General features: G+C 55.0%; 2 protein-coding genes and 1 long non-coding RNA gene across 8 annotated transcripts in view; 2 read left to right on the plus strand and 1 right to left on the minus strand.

The window, feature by feature from the left end:
• Nucleotides 1-23,836, plus strand: part of LOC309853806 — a 56,416-nt gene that overhangs the window by 7,440 nt on the left and 25,140 nt on the right. For 2 of the 6 annotated variants that reach the window (XR_014305955.1, XR_014305956.1), the window contains exons 1-3: nucleotides 5,245-5,641; nucleotides 20,235-20,385; nucleotides 20,883-21,226. This is a non-coding gene — a long non-coding RNA (uncharacterized lncRNA). Of the gene's footprint in view, nucleotides 1-5,242; nucleotides 5,642-18,067; nucleotides 18,363-20,234; nucleotides 20,386-20,882; nucleotides 21,227-23,836 lie in introns of those variants that run through there. The other 4 variants (XR_014305954.1, XR_014305957.1, XR_014305958.1 and 1 more) reach the window with 4 other exon arrangements.
• LOC309853797 (chymotrypsinogen 2) lies at nucleotides 331-3,549 on the minus strand. Its single transcript, XM_082712298.1, has 7 exons — nucleotides 3,434-3,549; nucleotides 2,428-2,531; nucleotides 2,231-2,310; nucleotides 1,827-1,905; nucleotides 1,332-1,512; nucleotides 1,114-1,247; nucleotides 331-561 (listed from the first exon to the last, which is right to left on the minus strand). The coding sequence occupies exons 1-7, from the start codon at nucleotides 3,483-3,485 to the stop codon at nucleotides 400-402; spliced, it is 792 nt and encodes a 263-aa protein (XP_082568424.1). The 5' UTR covers nucleotides 3,486-3,549; the 3' UTR covers nucleotides 331-399.
• On the plus strand, nucleotides 11,605-15,278 carry LOC309853916 (chymotrypsinogen B-like). Its single transcript, XM_082712526.1, has 4 exons — nucleotides 11,605-12,126; nucleotides 13,361-13,465; nucleotides 14,134-14,291; nucleotides 14,779-15,278. The coding sequence occupies exons 1-4, from the start codon at nucleotides 12,039-12,041 to the stop codon at nucleotides 14,938-14,940; spliced, it is 513 nt and encodes a 170-aa protein (XP_082568652.1). The 5' UTR covers nucleotides 11,605-12,038; the 3' UTR covers nucleotides 14,941-15,278.

Raw genomic sequence — 23,836 nt, forward strand, 5'->3', positions numbered from 1 at the left:
AGACCAAAGGCAGGCCCTCCAGGTACCTCCTGCCATTCGTCCCAGTGAAGACCCAAGTTCATGAGCATAATGAGGTCTCAGGGGTGCCCGGGTGGCTCAGTGGGTTAAAGCCTCTGCCTTTGGCGCAAGTTCCTCGCATCGAGCCCCGCATCTGGCTCTCTGCTCCGTAGAGAGTCTGCTTCCTCCTCTCTGTGCCTGCCTCTCTGCCTACTTGTGATCTCTGTCAAATAAATAAATAAAAATCTTTAAAAAATAAAATAAAATAATATGTAAAAAAAAAAAAAGAATGAGGTCTCAGGGGCCCCACTACAGAAGAGCACATCATCAATGTGTCTTTTATTGATTTATTGAGGCTTTGTGGAAGCAGGTCCGCAGGGATGGCAGGGTGAGGCCAGAGACTCAGTTGGCTTCCAGAATCTGCCGTACCCAGGGCATGAGCTCGGTGACACGGGCGTACACGCCAGGACTGGAGGTGGAACAGGTGCCGCTGCCCCAGGACACGATGCCCACCAGGGTCCAGGCTCCATCCTTCTGGCAGACCAGGGGACCCCCAGAGTCGCCCTACAGGGAGAGAGAAGAAGGGCTTGGATCCGCAGCCCCGGCGGCCAGGCCAAGGGGACCCTGGACGTTGTCCCAGAGCCCTGACGAGGGCCTGGCAGCCCGCGGACACATGGCACATGCCTACTGGAGGGATCATGAACGATTACGAAAGAAGCTACAGCAGCTCCTTGCGTGGTTTGTGCCCCTGAACGTCAGGGCCATCGCCTGGGACCCTGTGATAGATGCCTAATAAAGTGGTTTGGTTGACAGGGAGGAAGCACGGGTGGTGAGGGCGGGCCATGGAGCCCAACCCCGTCTGGAGACCTCTGGGCGCCATGGGCCACTCCCCAGGCTGTACCCGGCACTGCTCCCGGGGGCGGGGGCGTTCTTCCAGGAGAACTGCGTTTTTACAACAGCTCAAGCAGGAATTCCAGGGAGAGAGTGTCGGGCCGTCTAAAGAGGCCTGCGTGTGGCTTCTACCTCCTCTCTCTGGCCAAGCCCCTGACCTCGGCTTTTGCTGGAACCCACACCGGACTGGGAGGGAAGGGGCCGGGGAGAGTCCAGAGACCGTACCATGCAGGAGGACACGCCACTGGCCCCGGCGCAGACCATGAGGTTGGTGATCTTGTTGCCCCAGAACTTCTTGCACTCGGTGTTGGACAGGAGGGGCAGGGTCGCCTGCTGAAGCCTGTCAGGGGTGTTGGCATCTGGAAAGATAGGGGTGGCGGTCAGTGACCGCACCCTGGCCCCCCAACCCCCGTCTCTCACCCACCCGGCTGGAGGGCGCTCACTGGTGTGTTTGGTCAGGCCCCAGCCAGTGGTGGCGCACAGGGTCCCCGCAGGGAAGTCGTCGTTCTCATTGGGCAGGCACACGGGGGACACGGTCTGGGAGAAGCGGGCAGGCGTGGCCAGCTTCAGCAGGGTGATGTCGTTGTTGATGGTGAATATGTTGAACTTGGGGTTCTTGAAGACCTGCGGGGGCAGGGGCGGGGGGCTGTGGTTGGGTGGTTGGGGTCCGGGAAGAGGGTGGCACAGGGCTGAACCAGGGCGCTGGGCCACCCCACATCACCCCCGTGCTTCTGTCTTCAATATGGCAACCCCTCCTGTGGCCCCAGGAGCCTGGCTCAGGCCCAGGACACCCTGCTTTCTGCTTTGCCCTGTCACAACGGGATCCCGCGGAGGTTGGGAGCAGCTGGGGGTGTTCAGGCATTAGCCTGGGCACCACACTCCCCAGGTCTGCCCCCTGCTCTCCCCCAGGGTCACACCTGGACTCCAGGCCACCATACCTTGGCAATCTTCAGCACTTGGATGTCCTCAGCATCAGAGCCCTGGTCAAACTCCCCAGCCACGACCAGGTGGGAGGTTCTGGAGAGGGCCCGAGAGAGAAGGGGGTCCTGCTGTGAGGCAGGGGGCGCACACAGCAGGTGCAGGCTGCGTGTGTTAGCGTGTCTACCTGTGTGCATGTGCTCTGTGTTGTTGACCAGAGATAAGACCTCAAAATATTAGCAACTGCCCCTGGAACACCTGCCCCTACAGCCTACTGGGTGCTTCCTTCCCGGGGACCCTTGGGAGACCGGCACGAGTCGGGTTTTCTACATGTTCCCAAACAAGGAAACCGAGGCCCAAGGAGTTAAAGGTCCAGAGAGTCTCCCCCCGACCAAGGTGTTTCCTGGGGACCCTGGGTCCTCACCTGACCCCGCAGTGGGCGGCAGTGACCACCCAGTCCTCGCTGATGAGGGAGCCCCCGCAGAAGTGGAAGCCAGTGCTGTCCTGGAGGAAGACGGGGAGGAGTGTGTGTTGGCTGGACACCAGCAGCCCCCCGGGCTGACCCCAGGTGGGCCCATACCCCAGCGTGTCCCCCACTCAGGGGTAGAACTCCTCCCTTACCTGCAGGGACACCTGCCAGGGCCAGGAGCCCGGGACAGCGTCCTCTCCATTGACGATCCGGGACAAGCCACTCAGCACGGGGTGGATGGCAGGAACCCCGCAGCCTGGGGGTGGGAGCGTGGGGTAAGGGATGGGGGCCCGGGCTCCCCACTCTCCCAGGAACCCCCAGGGACAGCTCAGTCGGACGTGTGCTTCAGCCCAGACAAGCCCAGCAGGTTGGCTGCAAGGTGGTGGCTGGGCCCAAGCACGGGCTGGAGGCAGGGTCTGGGGGTGTGGGCCCAGCCCCACCACTGCCTAGCCCTACTGTTCTGAGCATCTTTCCATCTGCAGAGAGGGGGTCATATAGCTGCTACCCTCACAGAGCTGGGAGACTGATGCAGGAAGACGGGGTGCCTGGGTTGGACATCCGACTCTGGATTTCAGCTCAGGTCTTGATCTCGGGGTCCTGAGGTCGGGCCCCCTGTCCGTCTCTATGCTCAGAGTAGTCTGCCTCAATCTCTCCCTCTCTCCTTCTGCCCCTCCACTCACTCAAATTCTCTCTCAAATAAATAAATAAATTCTTAAAAAATAAAGAAGGAAAGCTGCAAGAAGACTCAGCAGGCAAAGCAGGAACTTGCTCTGTTCCTGGCACAGATTAAGGGCTCCACGAACACAAGCTTGAAAGTGCTGTTTCGAGGGTCCCGAAGGGCTGGTGGAGGCCAAGCCGCACCTGCCCGCCAGCTCGGCCTCTGAGCCTGACTGGGAGCCACTAGCTGTTCAGAAGAATTTTCACTCCCTCTGGACTTGGCCTCCCTATCCTCCTGGGGGCCATCCTGTTTCGACTGGTTTCCTCCTGGTCCCCTTTTGGCGATGGGGCTGGTGAGGCCCAGAGGGGGAGAGAGACGTGCTCACGCTCTTAGCACCACGTCCAGCTGAACAGGGAGCAGGGTCCCTGTTGCCCCATCTGGCCCCAGGGTTGTAGGGGAGCAGAGACCTCCCTCCCGGCCTCTGCTGGCCTTGAACTCACCGAAGGCTGTGCTCAGGAGGGCGCAGCAGGAGAGAAGCCAGAGGAAGGCCATGGTGCTGTGGTCAGAGAGCTGTAGGGTGCCTGCCTGCGGAGCTCCCTGTTATATCCCTGTGCACCAAGCTGTTATCTGCAAACCTTGAGGTGCCAGTCCCTTTCCTGGGCATGTGCCCGCGGAGGTAGGATGTGCCAGAGCAGGGCTGGCATCGGGGTGTGTGATGGCAGCAGCTGTGGCCCATGGTCCTGCTTGGGTCTGGGTCAAGAGCAAGGGTGGTTCCAAACAAGGTAGCCACGGAAAAGAGCTCAGAGAACTTGGGCTTCCTCTTCCACGAAGGGACGTCGGGACAGCAGCCAGGCGTGGGCAGGGCTAGAGCCCCAGCCTACTCTCTCATGGGCTGGAGAACCTGGACAAGTAACTGAGCTGGTGTGTTCGTTTTCCTAAAGCCCTGGGCAGTGTGGTCAAGGAGGGAGGAGGAGTGGGGACCAAGGGGCAGCCGGCCAGGGCTGAGAATGTTCCTTCGGCCTTGGGGATGGTCAAGAAGGCTCTGTGAGGGTCTGTTCAGTGTCTCCGGTGGTCACTTGGGCTATGTGCAGCCTGGCTCGGCGGGGCAGGCCACCCACTGCCTGTTCACAGCAGGCCGGGTCTCTTCACCCAGATGCCAGGGACCCTGGGATGGAGCATGGCGCCTCCTGGGGTTATGCTCTCAGTGGGACCTGGTGGAGGCTGGGTCAGGCAGGAGGAAATGGAGTGGGGGCGGGCAGGCAAGGAGGACTGCTTCTGGTTTGGGTGACACGGTGAACAGTGGGGCCCTTGCTCAGCACTTAAGAATCCAGGGAAGGAGAAATTTGAGGGTGAGGGTGCGAGCGTGAGGTACAGCGTGAGTCCCGCAAAACACAAGGAAAATGATAACTCATGGCTGCTTTTCATTTCCGTCGCACTGATGGTTGCTCCGCAGAGAACAGCTGTGCAGTCTTGGGCAGGTTATGTGACCTCTCTGGTTTTGTTTCTAAGTAGTAAAATGGGGATGCTTGTCCCCATTATGAAAGGACCGCGCTAGGACCCTGCCTAACGCACGGTCCATGTTGGTTAGTCCTCTGTGCTCCTTCTTGGAATTCTGATCGGTGCCCTTGCTGCATTCTAGAAGACTGTCTAATGACAGCAAGGGGTGGCCACACTAACAGGTAGGAAAGCCGGGCACAAAGCAGGAGGCGGAGGGTGGCCCCCTCTGTGAGACCCTGCTATCCATGCAAGCCCGTTCCTCCTTTCCAGCCTGGTTTACCAGGCCCAGAGCGGGCTGGGACAAAAGAAAAGAAACACACATTTTTCCTGCTTTTAGGAAGCATGCATGGGGAAAGGAGTGGGAAAATTTACTGAAAAGAGGGGGAAAAAAGTAAAATGTACATTCCTACCAGCTAAGGAGTTATCATGGTTAATAATACTTGGGCCTCACCCAGATGGGACATTCTGTAAGTTATAGGAGCAGGTGGAGTGCGCCTGGGGGACTGTGCGCAAGCCCAGGCAATGACAAGAGCGACTTGCCACGCTCTGGAGGCCAAGGCAGGAGGCCCAGGGCGCGGGGTGGGGGACCGAGTCGGGCTGTATTGAAGACGCAGTTGGGAGCGGCTCACTGCGATGCTGCTACTGCTGGGTGCGTCATTCCACCTATCGGAAAGGGAGGAGGCCGGGTTGGAGGCCTTGCAGGACCCTAGGTGGGAGAGGCGCCGCGGATGGGGGTGGGGCCGCGGCCTTGCAGCGCCGAGACCCCGCCCACCCAGCACACCTCGCGCGCGGGCGGCGGAGATCTGGGAACGCGCGCAGCTGCCGGCGGCGGGGGGGGGGGGGGGGGTTGGGGCGGGCCGCACGTGCACGCACTCCCGCGGGGGGCGGGGCCCGAGGCCCTCAGGCCAGCGGCGTCGCGACCCCGGAGCCTGAGGAAGGACCCCTTGGCTCGCGCCGTTCCCCTCCTTTTTCGACGCGGGGCTCCTCCGCCCTCGCGCGTTCAGGGCTGGGACAGGCAGCGAAGGCGTCAGGGTCCTAAGGTGAGCCTCCGGGTGTCCCGACCCGGCTGTTCTGCCAACAAAGCTGACAGTATCGAGTATTTCCCTGCTTTCACTTTTCGCTATTTCTAACTTCCCTCCCTCGGTTTGGAACCCTGCGTCCTGGGCTCCTGGAGCGCACCCGTCCTACTCCTGCACACCGCAAGGGAGAAGGTATGGCCCTGGTTGCGGGTGGCGTGCCATCTCGGAAAGGCTGGACTCCGCGCGGGTCACCTCGCTGCAGGGGCGCAGCAGCTGGTGTGTTTGGCGCGCGGTGCTGAAGAAATTCCTGGAAAAGGGGGCGGGTGGCTCAGCATGACCCGCTCCGAGTGCGCCCTGGGAACAAACAGCGTGGGAAGGCTCTTTCCAGGGACGCCTGTGCTTTGCTGGGGACAGCCGGCGCTGAGCCAGTCCCTGCCGGGCCGCCTCCTAGAATCTGGCTTCTGGTGGGGGGTGTCCAGGGGCCGCGTGGCGCGAGGGAGTGCGTCCTTCCACCGCTGACAGGGCTGAGACTGGGGTATGGCTCCAGGCCGAAACTCAGATGTCAGTTTCCTTAGGTGAAGGGGTCCCTCTTCCTGAAGCCCCGCCTCTCAGGAGGTCAAATCCCAGACTCTTCTTTGTATTAAAAATAACGTATATTGAGGTATAATTTACATGTGATGAGATGCACAGGTCTTAAGTGAACAGAGGGACAAATAGCTGCACACACACCCACACACACACACCCCATAGTGTAACAAACACCACAACCAGGATATAAGGTAATGCCATCATACCAGAAAGTTCCCTCATGCCTCTTTCCAGCAATCCCTTCTCTGACGTAACCATTAACCACCGTTCGATTTCTTTCACCGCAGATTGATTTTGCCTGTTCTAGAAATTGATATACACGGAATGGGACTATATGTTGTCTTTGTAGGTGGATTCTTTCACTCAGCCAAATGGTTTTGTGATTCACTTGTGTTCTTGGCTGGCAATGCAGGCGACGTCCAATGCACCCCACGGGGTTGGTGGGCGGGCTGGGGAGGCCTGGGGGAGGCCTCTCATGGGAGCTTGGCCTTTTTGAAAGATGGTGAAGACCGCCCCAAGGGGAAGGGGGGCGTCTTGCTAGCGAGGTGGTCCGTCCCCATCACTGGCCTCAGGCACAAACTCCAAGGCAGGCAAGGGCAGGGGAAAGCTTTGTCCTGGAGAAAGGGTGTGGTGGTTCCTGCAGACTTGGGGGGTGGAAGGTTGGGGGCGTGGAGGGGGCAGAGCTCTGTTCTCTGTGGTCTGGTTCTCACCTGTTTGTATCTTCAGTGTCTCACCTTCCACTTAAGTTGAAGGGTGAAAGGTGTGGGTACAGGGAAATGGAAAGGACCAACTCGTGCCATGGGCACAGGTAGGGATGCGGATGGGTGGGGTAGGTTCTGCGGAGAACTGGCTCTCTCAGAAGGCGGCCGCCCCAGGTGGGCACAGAGCATTCGTACAGATGGAGACTGGCTCCCTCGGACAGGGGCGGGGAGCACCTGTATTGGCATGGGGGGCTTCATGGAGATTTGGGGGTTCAGAGTTCTCCAGCCTTGCTCTCTCTGCCTAAAGTACCCCACTCCTTTCCCACCAGCTCCTTACCTGGGGCTGAGTGTCTGTCAGGCTCTGTAAGCCTCCAAGCCCAAAGTCAGGCTCCATGCTTGTCCGTGTTGGTATGGTGTAAATCACGGGCCATACAATTCATCCATTTCAAGCAGATGAAGCAATGGTTTTGGGTTTATTGCATCAGTTTTTAAAAATTGTGGTAAAATATATATAACATGAAATGTCCCATTTTCACCATTTAAAAATTTTTTTTTAATTAACTTATAATGTATTATTTGCCCCAGAGGTACAGGTCTGTGATTCATCCGTCTTACACAATTCCCAGCACTCGCCATAGTACATACCCTCCCCATGTCCATCCATTTTCACCCTTTTTAAGTGTACAATTCAGTGGCAGTAATTACATTCCCAATTTGCACAACCATGCTCCCTGTTCCCAAAACGTTCTCATCACTTCAAGTGCGTCCCTTGAAGGAAAAACGCCAATTTTCCTCTCCCCCAGCCCTGGTAACCTCAATTTAATGTACGTCTCTATGGATTTGTCCATTATGGATGTCTCACGGAACTGGAATCGTGAGGTACGTGGGCCACTGGGACCGCCTTGTGTCTTTGAGTGTGATGTTTTCAAGGTTGACCCGTGTTGTAGGATATAGCTGTACTCTGCTCTTTTTCATGACTGAGTAATATTCCATTGTGTGGCTGTGCCCAGTTCATTTATCCATTTGTCCCCTGATGGACATTTGGGTTGTTTCCAGCTTTTGGCTGTTGTGCATATTGGCATACAAGTATCCGTTTGAATCCCTGTTCTCGTTTTTGAAGGGAATATGTATACCTAGGAGGGAAATTGCTGGGTCATATGATAATTCAATGTTTAGCTCTTTGAGGAGCCATCATACCTTTTTCCACAGAGACTACCCGATTTTTCCATCCCCTCCAGCAGTGTACGTGGATTCCAGTTTCTCCACATCCTTGGCAAAACCTCTTGTTTTCCCTTCTAGAAAATCATCGCCATCATGGTAGGTGTGATGCAGCATCTCACTTTCTGTGTTTTTTCTTAATTTTCAAATTGTGGTAATTTGAGGTCTGAACTATGTCTGAACTTCATCAGTGGTATTAAGTGCTTTCCCACTGGTGTACGCCCCCCACCACGTCCAGAACTCTCTTCATCTTGCTACAGTGGAGCTCTGCATCTGTTAAACTCTAACCTTTTGTTGTTTCCCTTGCCAGCCCCAGGCAGCCATCATTCTGCTTTCTGTCCGATGACTTATAAATGGGATCATACCGAGTTTGCCTTTTCGTGACTAGCTTCTTTCACTGAGCCTGACACCCTACAGTTTTGTCCATGCTGTAGCCTGTGTTGGGATTTCCTTCCTTTTTTCTTTTTTAAAGATTTTATTTATTTATTTGACACAGAGAGAGAGATCACAGTAGGCATAGAGGCAGGCAGAGCAAGAGGGGGAAGCAGGTTCCCTGCTAAGCAGAGAGCCCAATGCAGGGCTTGATCCCCGGACCCTGAGACCTTGACCTGAGCTGAAGGCAAAGGCTTAACCCACTGAGCCACCCAGGTGCCCTAGGATTTCCTTCCTTTTTAAGGCTGAATGATATTCCCTTCTATACATAGAGCACCCTCTGTTTTGTGTTCATCTGTGGTTAGGCGTGTGTTACTCCCATGTCTTAGATACCATAGAAAATGTTGGTACAAACATGGGTGTACAAATATCTGCTTTGAATTCTTCTGGGTGCATGTGCCAAGGTGGAATTGCGAGATCATGGGGTAAATCCGTTCTTTTTTGAGGAACCGACAGTGTGCGAGGGATCCCATTTCTCCACATCCTTTCTCATTCTTATTTCCTGGGTTTTTGTTTGTTTGTTTGCTTGTTTTGTTTGTTTGTTTTTGGCTACTGTTTGCCATCCTGTATGGATATGAGCTGTATCTCACTGTGGTTTTGATGCACATCTCCCTGATGACTTGTGGTTTTCATCAGCTTCTTGTGTCCTGCTGGTCCAACTCCCCGGGGTTTGTGATCACTGCTGACCCTGGAGGGACTCGGTGCCACAGCCACCTGCCTCGGAGGGCCTGTTTCCGCCTGCCCTTCGGCCTCTGCCGATGCTAATTGGTGATGCCACAGCCTCACCCCGTGGGCCAGCGGGGTCTCCTCTGACAAAGAGGTTACCCATGGACTTCTCCAGTCTGTGAGCAACGCCTTCCCAGAACCCCATGTTCAGTGGGCCAGGAGACACAAGCACTACATCAGTCACGGTCTTGCCGGAAAACGGGTGGCACCCTCAAAATTGGGTTATTTTTTAATTTGTTATTTTTTAGATTTTATTTATTTATCTGACATAAGGGATCACAAGTAGGCAGAGAGGCAGACGGAGAGAGAGGGGGAAGCAGGCTCCTTGCTGAGCAGAGAGCCCGAATTGGGCTGGGATTGGCACCCAGCACCCTGGGATCATAACCTGAGCATAACCGAGGGCAGAGGCTTTTAACCCACTGCGCCACCCAGGTTCCTCTCAACATTGGGGTATCGAGTTGAATTTAAATGAAGGGAACTTTACAAAGGTGTGGGCAGGGTTTAGGAAAAACACACAAGGTGGTGAGGTGCCCAGGGCTCTAGTCCCGGGAGCTTCTCACAGAGCTTGTGGGGGTAGGTTCCCCTGGGAGGTTGGGGGAGGGGGTGTCGCAGTCCCTAGTCAGCGTCTCAGGATGGCGGCCCCTGGGCCAAGTGGCACACGCACATGAGACCCCCCGGGCGCAGCAGGGTGGCGCTGGCTTCGCCACAGCCCTCTCGGGGCAGCGGGACCCAGGGACACTAGTCAGAGCCTCCCCTCCCGGCTGAGAGCTGGGGCCAGCTGACCCTCTGTGGCAGCCCGCTGTGTGGAGGAGAAGGGGGAAGGGCTCAGGCAGGCACCCAGGAGGCCTCGCTGCTGCTGCTGCCACCGGGAGGGCTCAGCTCCTGGCCTTGTTGACTGTCAAAGTAGGACACATGGCAGCAGATGGGAGTAGCCGTGACCTCGGGGCTCCGAGCCTCCCCTACGCTCGCCTCTGCAACTGGGGGAGCTTTCCCTGCCTTTCCAGAAGATTCCTCTTACACTCCACTGGGCCAGGAGTTTACTTGTGCAACAGACCCAAAGAGCCAGAGACTTCCAGCTCTTTCTGCTCTGGAAAAGTCCCTGAGGCAAGGAAAATACAGTTGGCTGGGCCACCTGCTTGGAATGAGCGAAGGAAAAAAAGAAAAAAACCGCAGCAAATGTAAATGACCCTGACGTGGACCCTAACTTTGGACTCCTCACCCTCCCAGCCAAGGTGGACACTCGGCTGGGAACCCCCCAGGGCGGGGGAGGGGCACACAGCGGGGGGTGTCGAAAAGCTTCAGGCCTGGTGGCTCTCTATGTTCCTGGAAATGTTGCTTCCTCAAATGTGGCTCCCTCGGCTCTGCCCTAGAGACGGGGTCCATCTGGAAGCCCGCCCCGCCCGTGGCCACTGTCCCCACAGGTCAGAGCCCCTGCTTCCCCCTCGGAAAGCATTTGGAACAAACTCCATGCCAAGCACGCACAGACCAAGACAAAGCCTCCAGGCCGCTGGATCAGGAGCAGTGACCTGTGTCGCTCGCTCTGGCAGGCCTCTCCCGGGGTGATGCAGGCCTGGGGAGCACAGTGCCCAGAAGCCTCGGGAGGAGACCCCTCTGGCCACCCCTAGCTTTCCTGACAAACCGGCTCAGGGCTGAAGCCCAGACCACCTTCCAGAACCACAGCGCTCTCCTTGCCCTCCCTGGACAATGGGAGTCACCACGTCATATTTCTGTCGTTTCGGTGTGTGACTCTGTCACTAGGCTCCGGGCCTCATGAGGACAGGGGCACCATGTGCTATGTGCACGGGAGCCCCCAGCCCAGCGTCTACACAGGATCTGCCGAGAGGTCACCGGGTCCCTACTTGTGGCAAGCGTATCACCATCCTATTACCCGCCCCTTCCTTTTCTCAGTGTTCTGGGATCATCAACTTCGTTTCTGTTGTTTCCCTGTGGATCATTTAATGGCGTGGAACCAGTGCCCGATTTTACGGGACATGGAGCTGTCTACAGTGACTAGTTCCTTACGCTGTGAGTTACCGAAGAAAGAGACCGAGTTGAGCCCTGGGGTAGGGGCACGATGGCCTGTCAATGTGTTTGCTCACCTAGAACCTGCTTGTGGCCTCCGTGAAGGCAATGTCCTCACCCCACCCCCTCAGCTACGCTCAGGAGCTACCTGGCTGGGCTGGTTTGAAGGGGACCCCCTCGATGACCTGGACCACCTGTACAACACTTCTAGATAATATTGCCCTGAAAATACTATTCCCCCCCCTAAGATTTTATTTTATTTATTTATTTGACAGACAGATATCACGAGTAGGCGGATAGGCAGGCAGAGAGAGAGGGGGAAGCAGGCTCCCCGCTGAGGAGAGAGCCTGATGTGGGGCTCAACCCCAGGACCCTGGGATCATGACCTGAGCTGAAGGCAGAGGCTTAACCTCTGAGCCACCCAGGTGCCCTTCACTGAAAATACTCTTTGCTGAGCACCTGCTGTCTATGTTCAGTATACTGGAGGCCTCCTGGTGACCACAGCCAGGGTTCTTCAAGCCCTGTGGTGGGATTGCCTATGGTTAGGAGCTGGGGTTGCTCCCCGTTGCCCTGGCCATGGCTGGTCCCCGCATCTGACACTGGCTAAAGGCTGCACAGAGCTGGGCTCTGTGGGACCCGAGCTCCTGGCTGGGGTGCCGGCACCGCCCACTCAGTCTTCGGGATGCCAGGTGTTGCCCAGTCTTAGGGGTGAAAATGCATCAGACCAGCAGCCCTTTTCCCAGCGGCTGGGACATCCCACGCTGAGTCCAGCTCAGCTGTGCCAGGGGCTTGACCCCACTTATCGCTCAAGGTCCTTTGATAACAGGGAGGATGGATCTTGGGCTCCTCTGGCTGGGCAGGGCTTGGGGTTGCCCAGGGGACTTAAAAGCAGGGCTCCCAGCATGGTTGTCCCGTATGATTCTGACGATGGCAACATGGCCTTTCTCTGGCTTCTCTCCTGCTTTGCCCTCGTGGGGGCTGCCTTTGGTTGTGAGTGTCGGGACCCCAGGAGTGGACCTACCAGCCCTGGAGCAGGTTGAGGAGGAGGGCCCAAGCCCTCAGTGGCTCTGCTGCCAGCGCCACAGAAGGAGCTCGAAGTGCCCTGTCCAGGGCGAGCCCTAGGACCTGGCCACAAGGGTGTTTGGAGCCCCCTTCCCTGAACCTGGGGGCCTCTCCCCAGAGGCTGCTGGGAACACCGGGGTCCTTCTGCGGCTCTCTGAGCCAGGAGGGTGCCAGAGCCCAGTCTGGGCCTCTGCTGAGTCCTACAGCCCCAGGCAGGGCTCAGGCAGGGGTGCTGTGAGCAGAGCCGGGTGCGGTCACAGGAGACTCTCTGTGCCTCTCCTCGGATTTTCATCTGTTGTGCCAGGCATATGTGAAGTCCTTTATTTTCCACTAAAAACGAAGAGGGAATGGTAAAAATTACAGGAAATAATATGACAACCACAAATCTATTATCAGGGTTTTGCAAGTATTACTTTCTTCTTAAAACATGAATTAGGGGCAACAGAGAGAAGGAATACAGCAGGAAGTGTGGGAGAGGGAGAAACAGGCTTCCCGCTGAGCAGGGAGCCCGACGTGGGGCTCAATCCCAGGATACTGGGATCATGACCTGAGCCGAAGGCAGCCTGAGCCACCTAGGCGCCCCACACTACATCAATTTTATTTTATTTTATTTTTTTAAAAGATTTTATTTATTTGACAGAGAGATTACAAGTAGGCAGAGAGGCAGGCAGAGAGAAAGAGGAGGAAGCAGGCTCCCTGCTGAGCAGAGAGCCCGATGCGGGACTCGATCCCAGGACCCTGAGATCATGACCTGAGCCAAGGCAGCAGCTTAACCCACTGAGCCACCCAGGCGCCCACTACGTCAATTTTAAAGCGTGCCCGGGGCACCCGGCTTGGTGCATGTCGCCCTAGATCTCAGGGTGGAGAGTTCAAGCCCCATGCTGCGCGGAGAGCGAGCGTACTTTAAAAACAAAAGACAGGGGCACCTGGGTGGCTCAGTGGGTTAAAGCCTCTGCCTTCAGCTGAGGTCGTGATCGCAGGGTCCTGGGATCGAGCCCCGAATCTAGCTCCCTGCTCAGCAGGGAGCCTACTTCCTCCTCCTCCTCTCTCTCTCTCTCTCTCTGCCTGCCTCTCTGCCTACTTGTGATCTCTGTCAAATAAATAAATAAACAAACAAAAAACAAAAGACAAAGTGCTTTTCCCTGCCTGTGTTATGTTATAGATTTATCCCCACTGGTGCGGATACCCATTCACTGTAAAGTGGTCAGCTGTGTAAATTCATCCCAATTTTGTTCTAACGTCTTTGCTGTTACAGAGAAAGCGATTGGTATGCTGACGTGTTTTGGCAAGAATCTGCTGTGTTGAGTGACTGAGGGGCGACAGGGCAGGCGCAGGCCTGTGTTACCCGGGGGAGGGCTGCCTGTCCTCCGGGGCTGCAGGAGCCCGACGTTGCTTGCACAGGTGCCGAGAATTCCCCGGTCCTCACGGACGTATGGAGGACACCTGTCTTTTCTCAGCGCCTGGGACAATTCAACCCCACGTTTTCTGTGTTCCCCGTGTGTCCTTCGATGGGGCAGAACCGAAGTCCTGTTTTCTTTAAGAATTAATGATAATAATTAATTGATGCATGAATAATTCCTGGCTCATTCCATTAAGAGTCTGCCTTCGGCTCAGGTCATGATTCCAGGGTCCTGGGATGGAGACCTGAATCTGGCCCCCTGCTCAGCAGGAAGCCTGCTTCTTCCTCTCCCTCTGCCTGCCATTCCCCCTGCTTCTGCTTTCTCTGTCAAATAAATAAATACCTAAAAATAAAAAGATGAGCTTAAGCACTCTGTCCTGGAAGACCACCTTGCGGAGAAGCACGGAAGCACCGGCAAGCGTGGCCCCCTCACTGCCATGCCCCACCTCCAGGCCCGACTTCCCTCCTGACTTGAGGCCAGTGGCTGTGTGTGGCCCTGTCCAGGGGGTCGGGGCGGAAGGAGAGGCCCTGACCCCTCCGGGCCTGCTGTGTCCCTCCAGCCTACAAGACACCCGACAAGCTGCAGCAGGCGGCCCTGCCCCTCCTGTCCAACGCCGACTGCATGAAGTTCTGGGGCAGCAGGATCACGAATGTGATGGTTTGCGCGGGTGCCAGCGGCGTGTCCTCCTGCTCGGTATGGTCCGGCTCTGCCACCCTGGTGCTCCCCGTCGGACCTCATGCCACCCCTGCTCAGCCCAGAGGGCAGGTCCTCTCTGCGCGTGTCTTGGCCCCCTCGCTCCGGCCAGCTGCCCAGACCCCAGCCCGGACCCGCAGAAGCAGGGGCCTCTGCCCGAGGGCTCTCTCTGGCCTGGGCGTGCCGCGGGGCTCCCGGGGGCCTCGGCGGCCACGGCCCCCTCACGCCAGCCCCTGGGAGCTGGATGTTTGTGGCCTGTTGCACAGGCACTGGCCGGGTCAGAGGGTTGACCACCTGCCCCAGGCCCTCCGGGAGATGGTAACAGAGCCGAGGCTGCTGTGGGGCCCACATTGAAGGGTCTCCTGCTTGGTCATCGTGCCCAGGCATGTCATTTCTCTGCACGGGACCTGGGCTGGAGCAGGTCAGGGCACACTGGGGCCTTGGCATCCCACTTCGGGCTTGGAAACTAGTTTTTGTCCTCCTGCAGGGCGACTCTGGGGTCCCCCTTGTCTGCCAGAAGGCTGGAGTCTGGACCCTGGTGGGCGTCGTGTCCTGGAGCAGCAGCGTCTGTTCCACCTCTGTTCCTGCAGTGTACGCCCGCGTCACCGAGCTCATCCCTTGGGTTCAGGAAATACTTGCTGCCAGCTGAGCCCGTGATTCAATGATGAGCTCATAAAAGCATACGAGGGAAGCACCGAGTTCATATGTGTCTCTGTACGGTCTAGGAGGCGTGGGGCTGAGTCTCTGTCACCTGCCCAGGTGGCCGTACCACCTTTTCTGTTCACATTCCCGGCTTCTCAGGGACGCTCTGATTCTCCTCCCTGCTCAGGACTCCATGGGCTCCAACTGAGTTGCTACCTGTTGGACCCAGCTTTACCCAAAGAGCTTTCTGGAAGGCAGTGGTCCTTGGCTAGGCTATGCAATCCACAGCCCTGAAAGGTGGGCCCTGGGACGGAGATCGCCGGCCCATGAAGCCTTCTCCTGCGACCACGTGCTCCGGGCGGGCCCCTTCGCCTGCCTTTAGCTCCCACCGTACCCAGTGCCCTTGGCCCTTCCCTGCCTGGGATCCCGCGCCCGCACAGGCTTGACTCGCGTTAAGCCTCCGTCGCTGGGGAGATCTCCAGTCCAGCACCGGAGCTTGGCACCGCTCTCCTTTCAGCTCCCTCCTTGTCCTCTGTTTCTGGGATTCAGCAGTTAAATCTAGAGGCCGGGTCAGACTTCGGTTCAATGCCGTTGGCCCCGCTGGAGGGGGGGGGCGCGCCGGCTTCCTTCATCAGAGCAGTCAGGACTGGCTGCGTCTCTTCTCGTTAGGTGAGCTGCTCCGATGCTCGCCGCCTGGGTTCGCTGGTTCATCTGGGGCTTGTGCCATGGGGGCAGCTTCATTTTAACATGAATTTCTCGTCTGTGGTCTGGAATAGTTCCAGAGGGACGCCCCCACCTATCAGTCAGTTGCCCAGCAGCGCTGTTCCTCGAGCATGTGGGGGGGAATGTTTACCAACTTCTCCTTTCCAGGTTTTTTGGGTAACACTTATGTATTTGAGAGAGAGAGAGCATGTGCTCACTGGGGAGGGGCAGGGGGGAAGGAGAGAGAGACTTCAAGGAGACTCTGCACTGAGGGCAGAGCCCGAGGTAGGGCTCTATCTCATGATGCTGAGGTCACAACCTCAGCTGGAATCGAGAGTCAGCTGCCCCACAGACTGAGACACCCGGGTGCCTCCTTTACAGAGTTTTTAAACGCCTTTTCTCTCACTGATTTTCAGGATGTTTGCCCTCAGTCATCCTCCAAAAGTGACCCAGCCCATGATGTTTTTGTGTTCTAGAATTACGACATTCCTGCAGATTTCAGGGTATACAATGGTGGGGGCCCCTGGGGGGCTCAGGCAGTTAAGTGTCCGACTCTTGATTTCAGCTCACATCATGATCCCAGGGTCGTGAGATCAAGCCCCGCGTCGGGCTCCATGCTGACCTGGAGCTGCTTAAGATTCTCTCTCTCCCTCCCTCGCCCTCGGCCCCTCCCCAGCCCCTCTAAAAAATAAAAAGATAAATAAACATTTGAATGTACACGAGGGTTTCGCTCCGTTGTAATTGTCCTTATTGAAGCTCAGACCGTGCTGCCTCGACCGGTGGGAGCTTCTCCCCTTGGCTCGGAGACGCGCTGACATCTGAAACAGGGTTTCAGGGGTTCCTCGCGGTCTGGGGTGACGAGATGCTCCCGGCTTGAGTCAGCTCTTTTTGTCTAAAACCTCCCTGTACTATTTCATTAACTCGATGCTACGGTTAATGGGTAGCTTTCTGTTTAAAAATCATTTATTTGCGAGAGAGAGAAAGAGCGTGGGAAGGGACAGAAAGAGGGGGAGGGAGAGACTCAAGGTGACGTCACACTGAGCGCGGTGCCCCACACGGGGCTCCATCTCACGACCCTGAGGTCATGACTTAAGCCGAAACCGAGAGTTGGATTTTTTAACCAACTGAGCCACTCAGGTGCCCCCGGAGCAGCTTTCTTAAATTCCTTTTCAGAATGTTTGTTATAGGCACGGGGGTGCAGAACCTCAACTGATGTTCTTGTGTTTCTCCTGCATCATGGCACTTTCCTGAAGTTATTAACTTGAATCGCTCGCTTGTCGATTCTTTGGGCTTTTCTGTGTGTAGGATCATGTCATGCACAGATAGAGGTAGCTGTACTTTTTCCTTTCCCATTTCAATGACTTTTATTAATTTTTTTTCCCTCTTGTCTAATTTGTTCTGACCATAATTTCCAATACAGTATTTGCTCGCAGTGGTGAGAGCAGAAGACACCTTGTTTTTGTTCCCATCTGAGCGGGAAAGCTTTCAGTCCTTCACCATTGGATGCAACGTTTCCTGTGTGTCTTTTTCATAAATGCCCTTTAGCGTCGAGCAGGTTCTTCTGTATTTTTTAGTTGTCTGTGTGCTTTTTATCGTGAAAGCCTGTTGAATTTGGTCAAAGGTTTTTTTCTGCGTCATTTGAGATCATCATTTGGGTTTTTCTTCTTTCTGTTAACACAGTGTGTTCCATTGGTCCATTTCTTATGTTCAATCACCCTCGCGAGCTTGGGATAAATCCCATTTGGCCACGGTGGGTAATCTTTTTAGTACCCCGGTGGATTTGGTTTGCTTATGCTTTATGGAGGACTTTTGCTTCTATACTCACGAGTCATGCTGGTCTACAATTTTCTTTTTTTTGTAACGTTTCATCTGGCTTTGGTATCGGGTAACACTAGTCTCCTAGTTATTTTGTGTTTATTATTTGTTATTTTCTAACCTCTTAGTTTGACCCTGTGGCTCATTCATTTTCTGCCTTTCCCCTTTCCTAATATAAATATTTCAGACTTTAAATTTCCCTCAAATCACTGCTTTCATTGCGGCCCATAAATTTTTATCTATGTCGTCCTAAGTTTTTCTCTCTCCATTATAATTTCTTCAACTTAGGAGTTATATGGCAGTGTGTTCTCTCCTGGTCCAGTGACTTTTTTTTTTAATATTTTATTTATTTATTTGACAGAGGGAGATCACAAGTAGGCAGAGAGGCAGGCAGAGAGAGAGGAGGAAGCAGGCTCCCTGCTGAGCAGAGAGCCCGATGCGGGGCTCGATCCCAGGACCCTGGGATCATGACCCGAGTGGAAGGCAGAGGCTTTAACCCACTGAGCCACCCAGGCACCCCTCCAGTGACCTTTTTATCAAAGAATGACATAATACAAGAAAAAGCACAAACTGTGGGTAGTTCGATGAACTTTTTTTTTTTTTTTTTTAAATTTCAGGTACAATCTACGCCTCCACATGGGGCTCAAACACACGACCCCAAGATCAAGAGTCATGCGCTCCTCCGACTGAGCCAGCTGGGTGCCCCAGTTAGATGAATTGTTATGAGATCACAGTCACACAGCAAACTGACCGGGGAATAGCCCTGAGACCGGGTCGCCCCTTCCATCTTGGTGCTCCTGTAGCCTCAGCAGAGCCACTCTGCCGACCTCAGTGCCATGGCCTAGCTCTGCCCCTTTGGAACTTCATACAAATGGAATCATACAGTTGCACCCTTGAGTTTTCCATTCTAAGGTTTTTTACATCTTTCCTTCAATCAGAGGAATCTACAGGTCCTTCACCCAGAGAGTTGTATCCGTTTCTGTTTTCTTCTTCATCTCGTTTTCTCGCACCCCTGTTTTCTAGGCACTGGCATTTCCCTTTTTAATCCTCCCTAATTCCTTTCATTTCTTGATTCTTCCAAGAGAGTTTCTTAACCCACCTTCTAACCCATCAATTTCTTTTTTTTTTTTTAATTAAGATTTTATTTATTTAAAGTGTGCAGGGGGAAGGGCAGATGGGGAGGGGCAGAGAGTGGAGGGAGAGAGAGAATCTTGAGCAGGCTCCATGCCCAGCAGGAGCCCAAGGCCGAGATCCTCCCACGACTATGAGATCATGACCTGAGCCAAAATCAAGAGTCAGATGCGTAAGCAACTGAGCTACCCAGGCACCCCACAGTTTCTCAACTGTCTTACTTCTACTGTTAAGTCTTCTATTATGTTCTTTTTTTTTTTTTTTTTTTTTTAACCCACTGATTCTATTATGTTCTTTCCTTTAATCACTGTGGTTTTCATGTCTATCATTTCTACTTGGCTCTTTTTCTAGTTTCTTGTTCTTTTCTTTTTTAACACTTTCTTTAAAAAAAATTTTTTTTAAAGATTTTATTCATCTAATTGGCAGAGAGAGAGAGAGCATGAGCAGGGGGAGCATTGAAAAGCAGGCTCCCAGGGGCGTCTGGGTGGCTCAGTGGGTTAAAGCCTCTGCCTTCAGGGTCATGTCTCAGGGTCCTGGGATCGGAGCCCCACATTGGGCTCTCTGCTCAGCAGGGAGCCTGCTTCCTCCTCTCTCTCTGCCTGCCCTTCTGCCTACTTGTAATCTCTATCAAATAAATAAATAAAAATATTAAAAAAAAGAAAGAAAAGCAGGCTCCTCACTGAACAAGGAGCCTGATGAGGGACTCGATCCCAGGACCCTGGAATCATGACCTGAGCTGAAGGTCATGTCCAACTGACTGAGGTACCCAGGTGTCTCCTAGTTTCTTGTTCTAATTCGATATTGCTGGCAAATTATCTTATCTTATTTTGTATGGTGTTTATGCCTATTTTAAGTCTTGGTCCGTTTTTTCCCCCCTCATATCTGTTTCCAGTGGAATCTGTAATTTCCCATTTGAATGAGCGGATGTCCTCAGAATTCTCATTGTTTTGGCATATGGGGCATGGAGTACTGGGTCGCCCAACACACAGGGAGAGAGGCCAAAGCTGCTGGTGGGTGTCAGTCCCTTGAGATCAGGACCCAGAAGTACACAGCCACAGCTCATCACTGCCTTTTCCACCAGGAGACTGCTCTGGGCTGCACTCGTGCTCTGTCTCTGTCTCCAAGGAAAAGCAGCACCCAGAGGCAGTTGGGAGGGATGGGTGGGGGCAGGGAGGTGGTCTCTCTGACCACCTCGGCTCCTCACCTGCACAGTTTCTGCATGACCCATTTATCCAAGGACAGCTGCACTAGCCGGCATAGGCGGGCCTGGGGCAGGTAGATAATGCACTTTTTTTTTTTTTTTAAAGATTTTACTTATTTATTGGACACAGAGAGATCACAAGCAGGCAGAGAGGCAGGCAGAGAGATAGGGAAAAGCAGGTTCCCTGCAGAGCAGAGAGCCCAATGTGGGGCTCGATCCCAGGACCCTGAGATCATGACTTGAGCCAAAGGCAGAGGCTTAACCAACTGAGCCACCTGCCTGCGGACAGTGCACCCTAGACAATGCACTTCTATTTTATTCTCCCAGAGCTGAGCCTGCAGCCTCCTGCTGTTGGTCACAGTCATGGCCACACACAACCCGCAGTTCGGAGTGTCCTCTCCTCTCCCGGGTCTTTCTCCCACTTTTCTCCCTGTCTCCATATTTTCCTCTAGATTTCCCTCGAGATTGATCATTGAAGCTGCCTCCTGGAATCTGAAAATCGCAGTCCTGGGTTAAGGTTGCCACCTAGTGGCCAGTGCGAGAACCACATTGCAGTGCCTTGCGTCTTGACTTCCTTCCAACTAGGTGTGTGCAAACCCGAAGGTAAGCCAAATCCGTGATTTTTGCATTACCCGCTAGCCTTCCAAAAAAAGTAAAAAGAAATAGGTGATTTAATTTTATTACTATATTTTATTTAACCCAGTATAGGCACCTACTATTTCAACATGTAATCAACGTTTTAGAATTAACAGTTTATTTTACATTCTTTTTCTCATACTTGGTCTTTGAAATCCAGTGTGTATCGCACTTACAACACATTTCAAGCAAGATGCTCAGATCTCGAAAGGAATACTTGATCCACATTTAAGTTTCATAAAAATTACAGTTGAAAATGTTGGTTTACATATCCGTATTCCAAGTATACATTTTTGCGATCAGTTAAGTACAGTTAATCAAACTGTGCACAATTGAACCAGGAGTCTGTGCCTGTCTGCAGACAGAGCCTCTGGAAGACAGGATCTGCTGCCCCACATTCTTGTTCTGAGTTAGGCGTGTTTGACTCAATGCCTGCTCCCCACCTTCTCTGTGTCCGGGCACAGGTGAACTTGCTTCTACCCAACTGAAACATTGGAATTGATCAGACGAGAATGTTCGTCATCTACCTCTGGACAATGTCACACTACTTGCTGGCCACGTATCAGCCTGCATCGGTACCCACAGCCTGCTGGATCCTGGGACGGCTTACACAGGGATGGTGGACACCCCAGGCAGCTCTCTGCTGTCTGTCCTCTCTGCGCATTTCCTCAGCTGAAGAGAATCATTGAGAGCCAGGCCCTGCCTCCTTTCCAGGCAGCCCAAAGCCCTGATTGGCTGTGGGTTTATAAAGGCCCCATCTCTTCTCGAAGCTTTTCCCTCTGCCCAGCAGCTGCGGCTCCTGAACCAGGTAGGGAGCGCCTTCTGATAAGCTTTCTTTATGGGGAGCTACATCTAGGAGTGGCCTCCAGAAAGCAGCTGCAGGGTGGGGTTCTGAGCTGGACCAGGGGCCACTGGTTGGCAGGGAGACTCCTGGCCTCTGTGCCTCTGGAACAAGGTAACCATGAAGTTGTTAAAATGTTTACCGCTGATGACCTGGGGTGCTATTTTGGCCAGAGAGAACTCACCAGGGCTTTCTGTGTGTCAAAAGTTTGAAAAACCTTGAGTGAGGGAGAAAATACAAGGACCGTGAAATGGTGTGGCTGTTGCTAAGCCCAGTTAAGTTTTGGGGAAAGAAAAGGAAAAGCTGAGAATGATTCTCGGGCAGTTAAAAGCTCGCTGAGAAAGCCGGTGTGCCTTGTTGAGAGCCCGGGAGGAGGCGCTCCCCTCTGGAGTCTGCCTGGTGAGGAAAGCTGAGGCCTGGGTCCAGGACTGAGTCACAGCGTCGCCAGGTTCCAAGGCTGACCAAGGCCGGCACAGGCCTGCCGTTAGGTCAGGGCCCTGCAGGCCAGCAGACACCCCGGCATCGACCCCTCACCCCCACCCTGAGGCTGTACCAGGCCTGGTAAGAGCTGAAGGAAGCTGTTCCCCAAGGGTGCGGTAGGGCTCAGCCCACAAGTATTCAGGGTCAAGGGGGCAGGACTTCCCCCTGGAGGAGGGAGATTTTATTGATCCGGGAGCACTCTTCTAGGGTACAGGTTTTGGGCCCCTGGCCAGGCCCCCGGGGGATGGTGCCCCTGGGCTGCCAAGATGGCTCCCAGGAGCACCGAAACCAGCCCTGGGCCACAGTCGATGAGGCAGAAATGCCAAGTGGGTCTGCGGGGTCGGGGTGGGGTGGAGGGATAGAAGGTGCAGGAGGTGGTGCTGCAGAGGGAAGGCACCACGTCAGGCAGAAGGCCCAGGGGCTGTCTATTCCACGGGAAGGCTCAGGAGACGTGCCCACCTGGCAGAGCTGGGGAGAATGTGCCGGGGAGAGAGCCGAAAGCAGGGCTCCTGGGCCAGGCCACTGGCCAGGGCAGGTGGAGGGAGGCGCTGCTACTGACCAGAGCTGCCGGTGACCTTGTGCTGGGACCCCGGAGGTAGCGGGCGTGTGGATTCACTCCCCCTGATGAGGGGCCTCCGGGGCCCTGCCCTGCGCAGATGTGGAGGCCCTGTCCTCCAGAGCACAACAGAGGGAGCACTACCAGGGGCCCTGCTCAGTCTGTGCAGGCAAAAGAAATCAAGGGCGATGACCCGCAGGCCGAGCTGCCTCCCAGTCTGGCGTTGTGGGCCCGAGATTGCAGCCGGCCTCCTCACCGGCCTCAGGCGCGCGCCCTGCTCCGTGCTCCCCCACCCCACACCTCCGGCGCACCTGGGCTGCCCTGCTGTTGGAGACCCTGTCCTGCGCCGGCCTCTCCTGCATCTGGATCGTGGGTTCTGTGGGGCAGGGGTCGTTCCTCTGTGCGTGGGGCTCTGCAGAGCAGGGAGCTCACCCCAGCCGCAGCCACATCCCGTGGAGACTCAGGAATGCCCGCGCCCGGCATTTCCCGGACTCCCTTTATAGGTGAATTTCAACCAGACACGCGCGGGAGTGAAAGCCCAAGAAGGGAAAAACGAAGTCGAAGGGTGAGATCTCCAAAACACAGGAAAGCAGGGGTATGGCCGTGCAGAGGCAAGCAGCTGGCGTAGGGTTTATTTGAGGCAGCGATTCTGGAAGGGAGGCCCTGGGGAATCACCAGCTCTGGTCAGATGCTTTCTTCCAACCGAGCCCTAGATCAGCCCCTGCTGTGATGCCCGGGGAGCTCCTGGCGCGGACCGTGTTAGCAGCACCGGTAGAGGCTGGCTTAGAAGTCAGGTAGAGCACGTTTAAGCAACCATTACTTCATTACCGTCGAGTGAAGATGATAGAAGCAGATCCTGCACTAATTGCACGGGCGCTCGTCTGAAATCCAGTGCGTAGCCCGGCCCCAAACTTCGAGTTCAGCCGTGAAAGTGGCTTGGGGATCTCCGAGGCCCTGGCAATCCCTTCAGAGACTGAGGCACTGTCGTGGAATATCTTAACATCTTGGGCCATCGACAAGGCCTCTGACACAGTCGTATGGCATCAGCTTGTAGCCACGTGTGCAGAAGTGGGGAGGGGGGGAGTGTCCTTTAGAATTGCTTGCAGGGGGACACCGCCTAAAAAGAGATTCAGTCCCTTTGCTGCCCAGATGCGTGGCGTGCTTGGCCTGAGCCCCGCCAGCTGGGCTCTCCAGCGTTCCTGGTGTTTCCATCCTGTGGTGCAGTGGCAGGTGGGAGCTGTCGTGTTCCAGCATCGCGTCTGTGCGATGCTGAAGCCCTGGGTCTACCAGTAACCCTAACCCCCAGGCTGTGCGCAGCCCGAGGTCAAGCACCCCCACCTCCAAAACCTCGTTTGTTGAGCCCACTGGTGGGTCCCCAGAGAGGGTTTCTGTTGCCTGAAAACTAGCCGGGATTTTAGCTTCATGAGGCAGCCCTTGCGGAGAGCGACTGGTGGGTATGTGGCTGCTTTTGGAGCGTCCCCACTGTGGCCAGGACTCCCCGGGAAGTCCTCTCCCACTAACCTGATGGGCTCCCGACCTGG

The sequence above is a fragment of the Mustela nivalis genome (genome assembly GCF_964662115.1).
Source record: "Mustela nivalis genome assembly, chromosome: 18".
NCBI lineage: Eukaryota > Metazoa > Chordata > Mammalia > Carnivora > Mustelidae > Mustela > Mustela nivalis.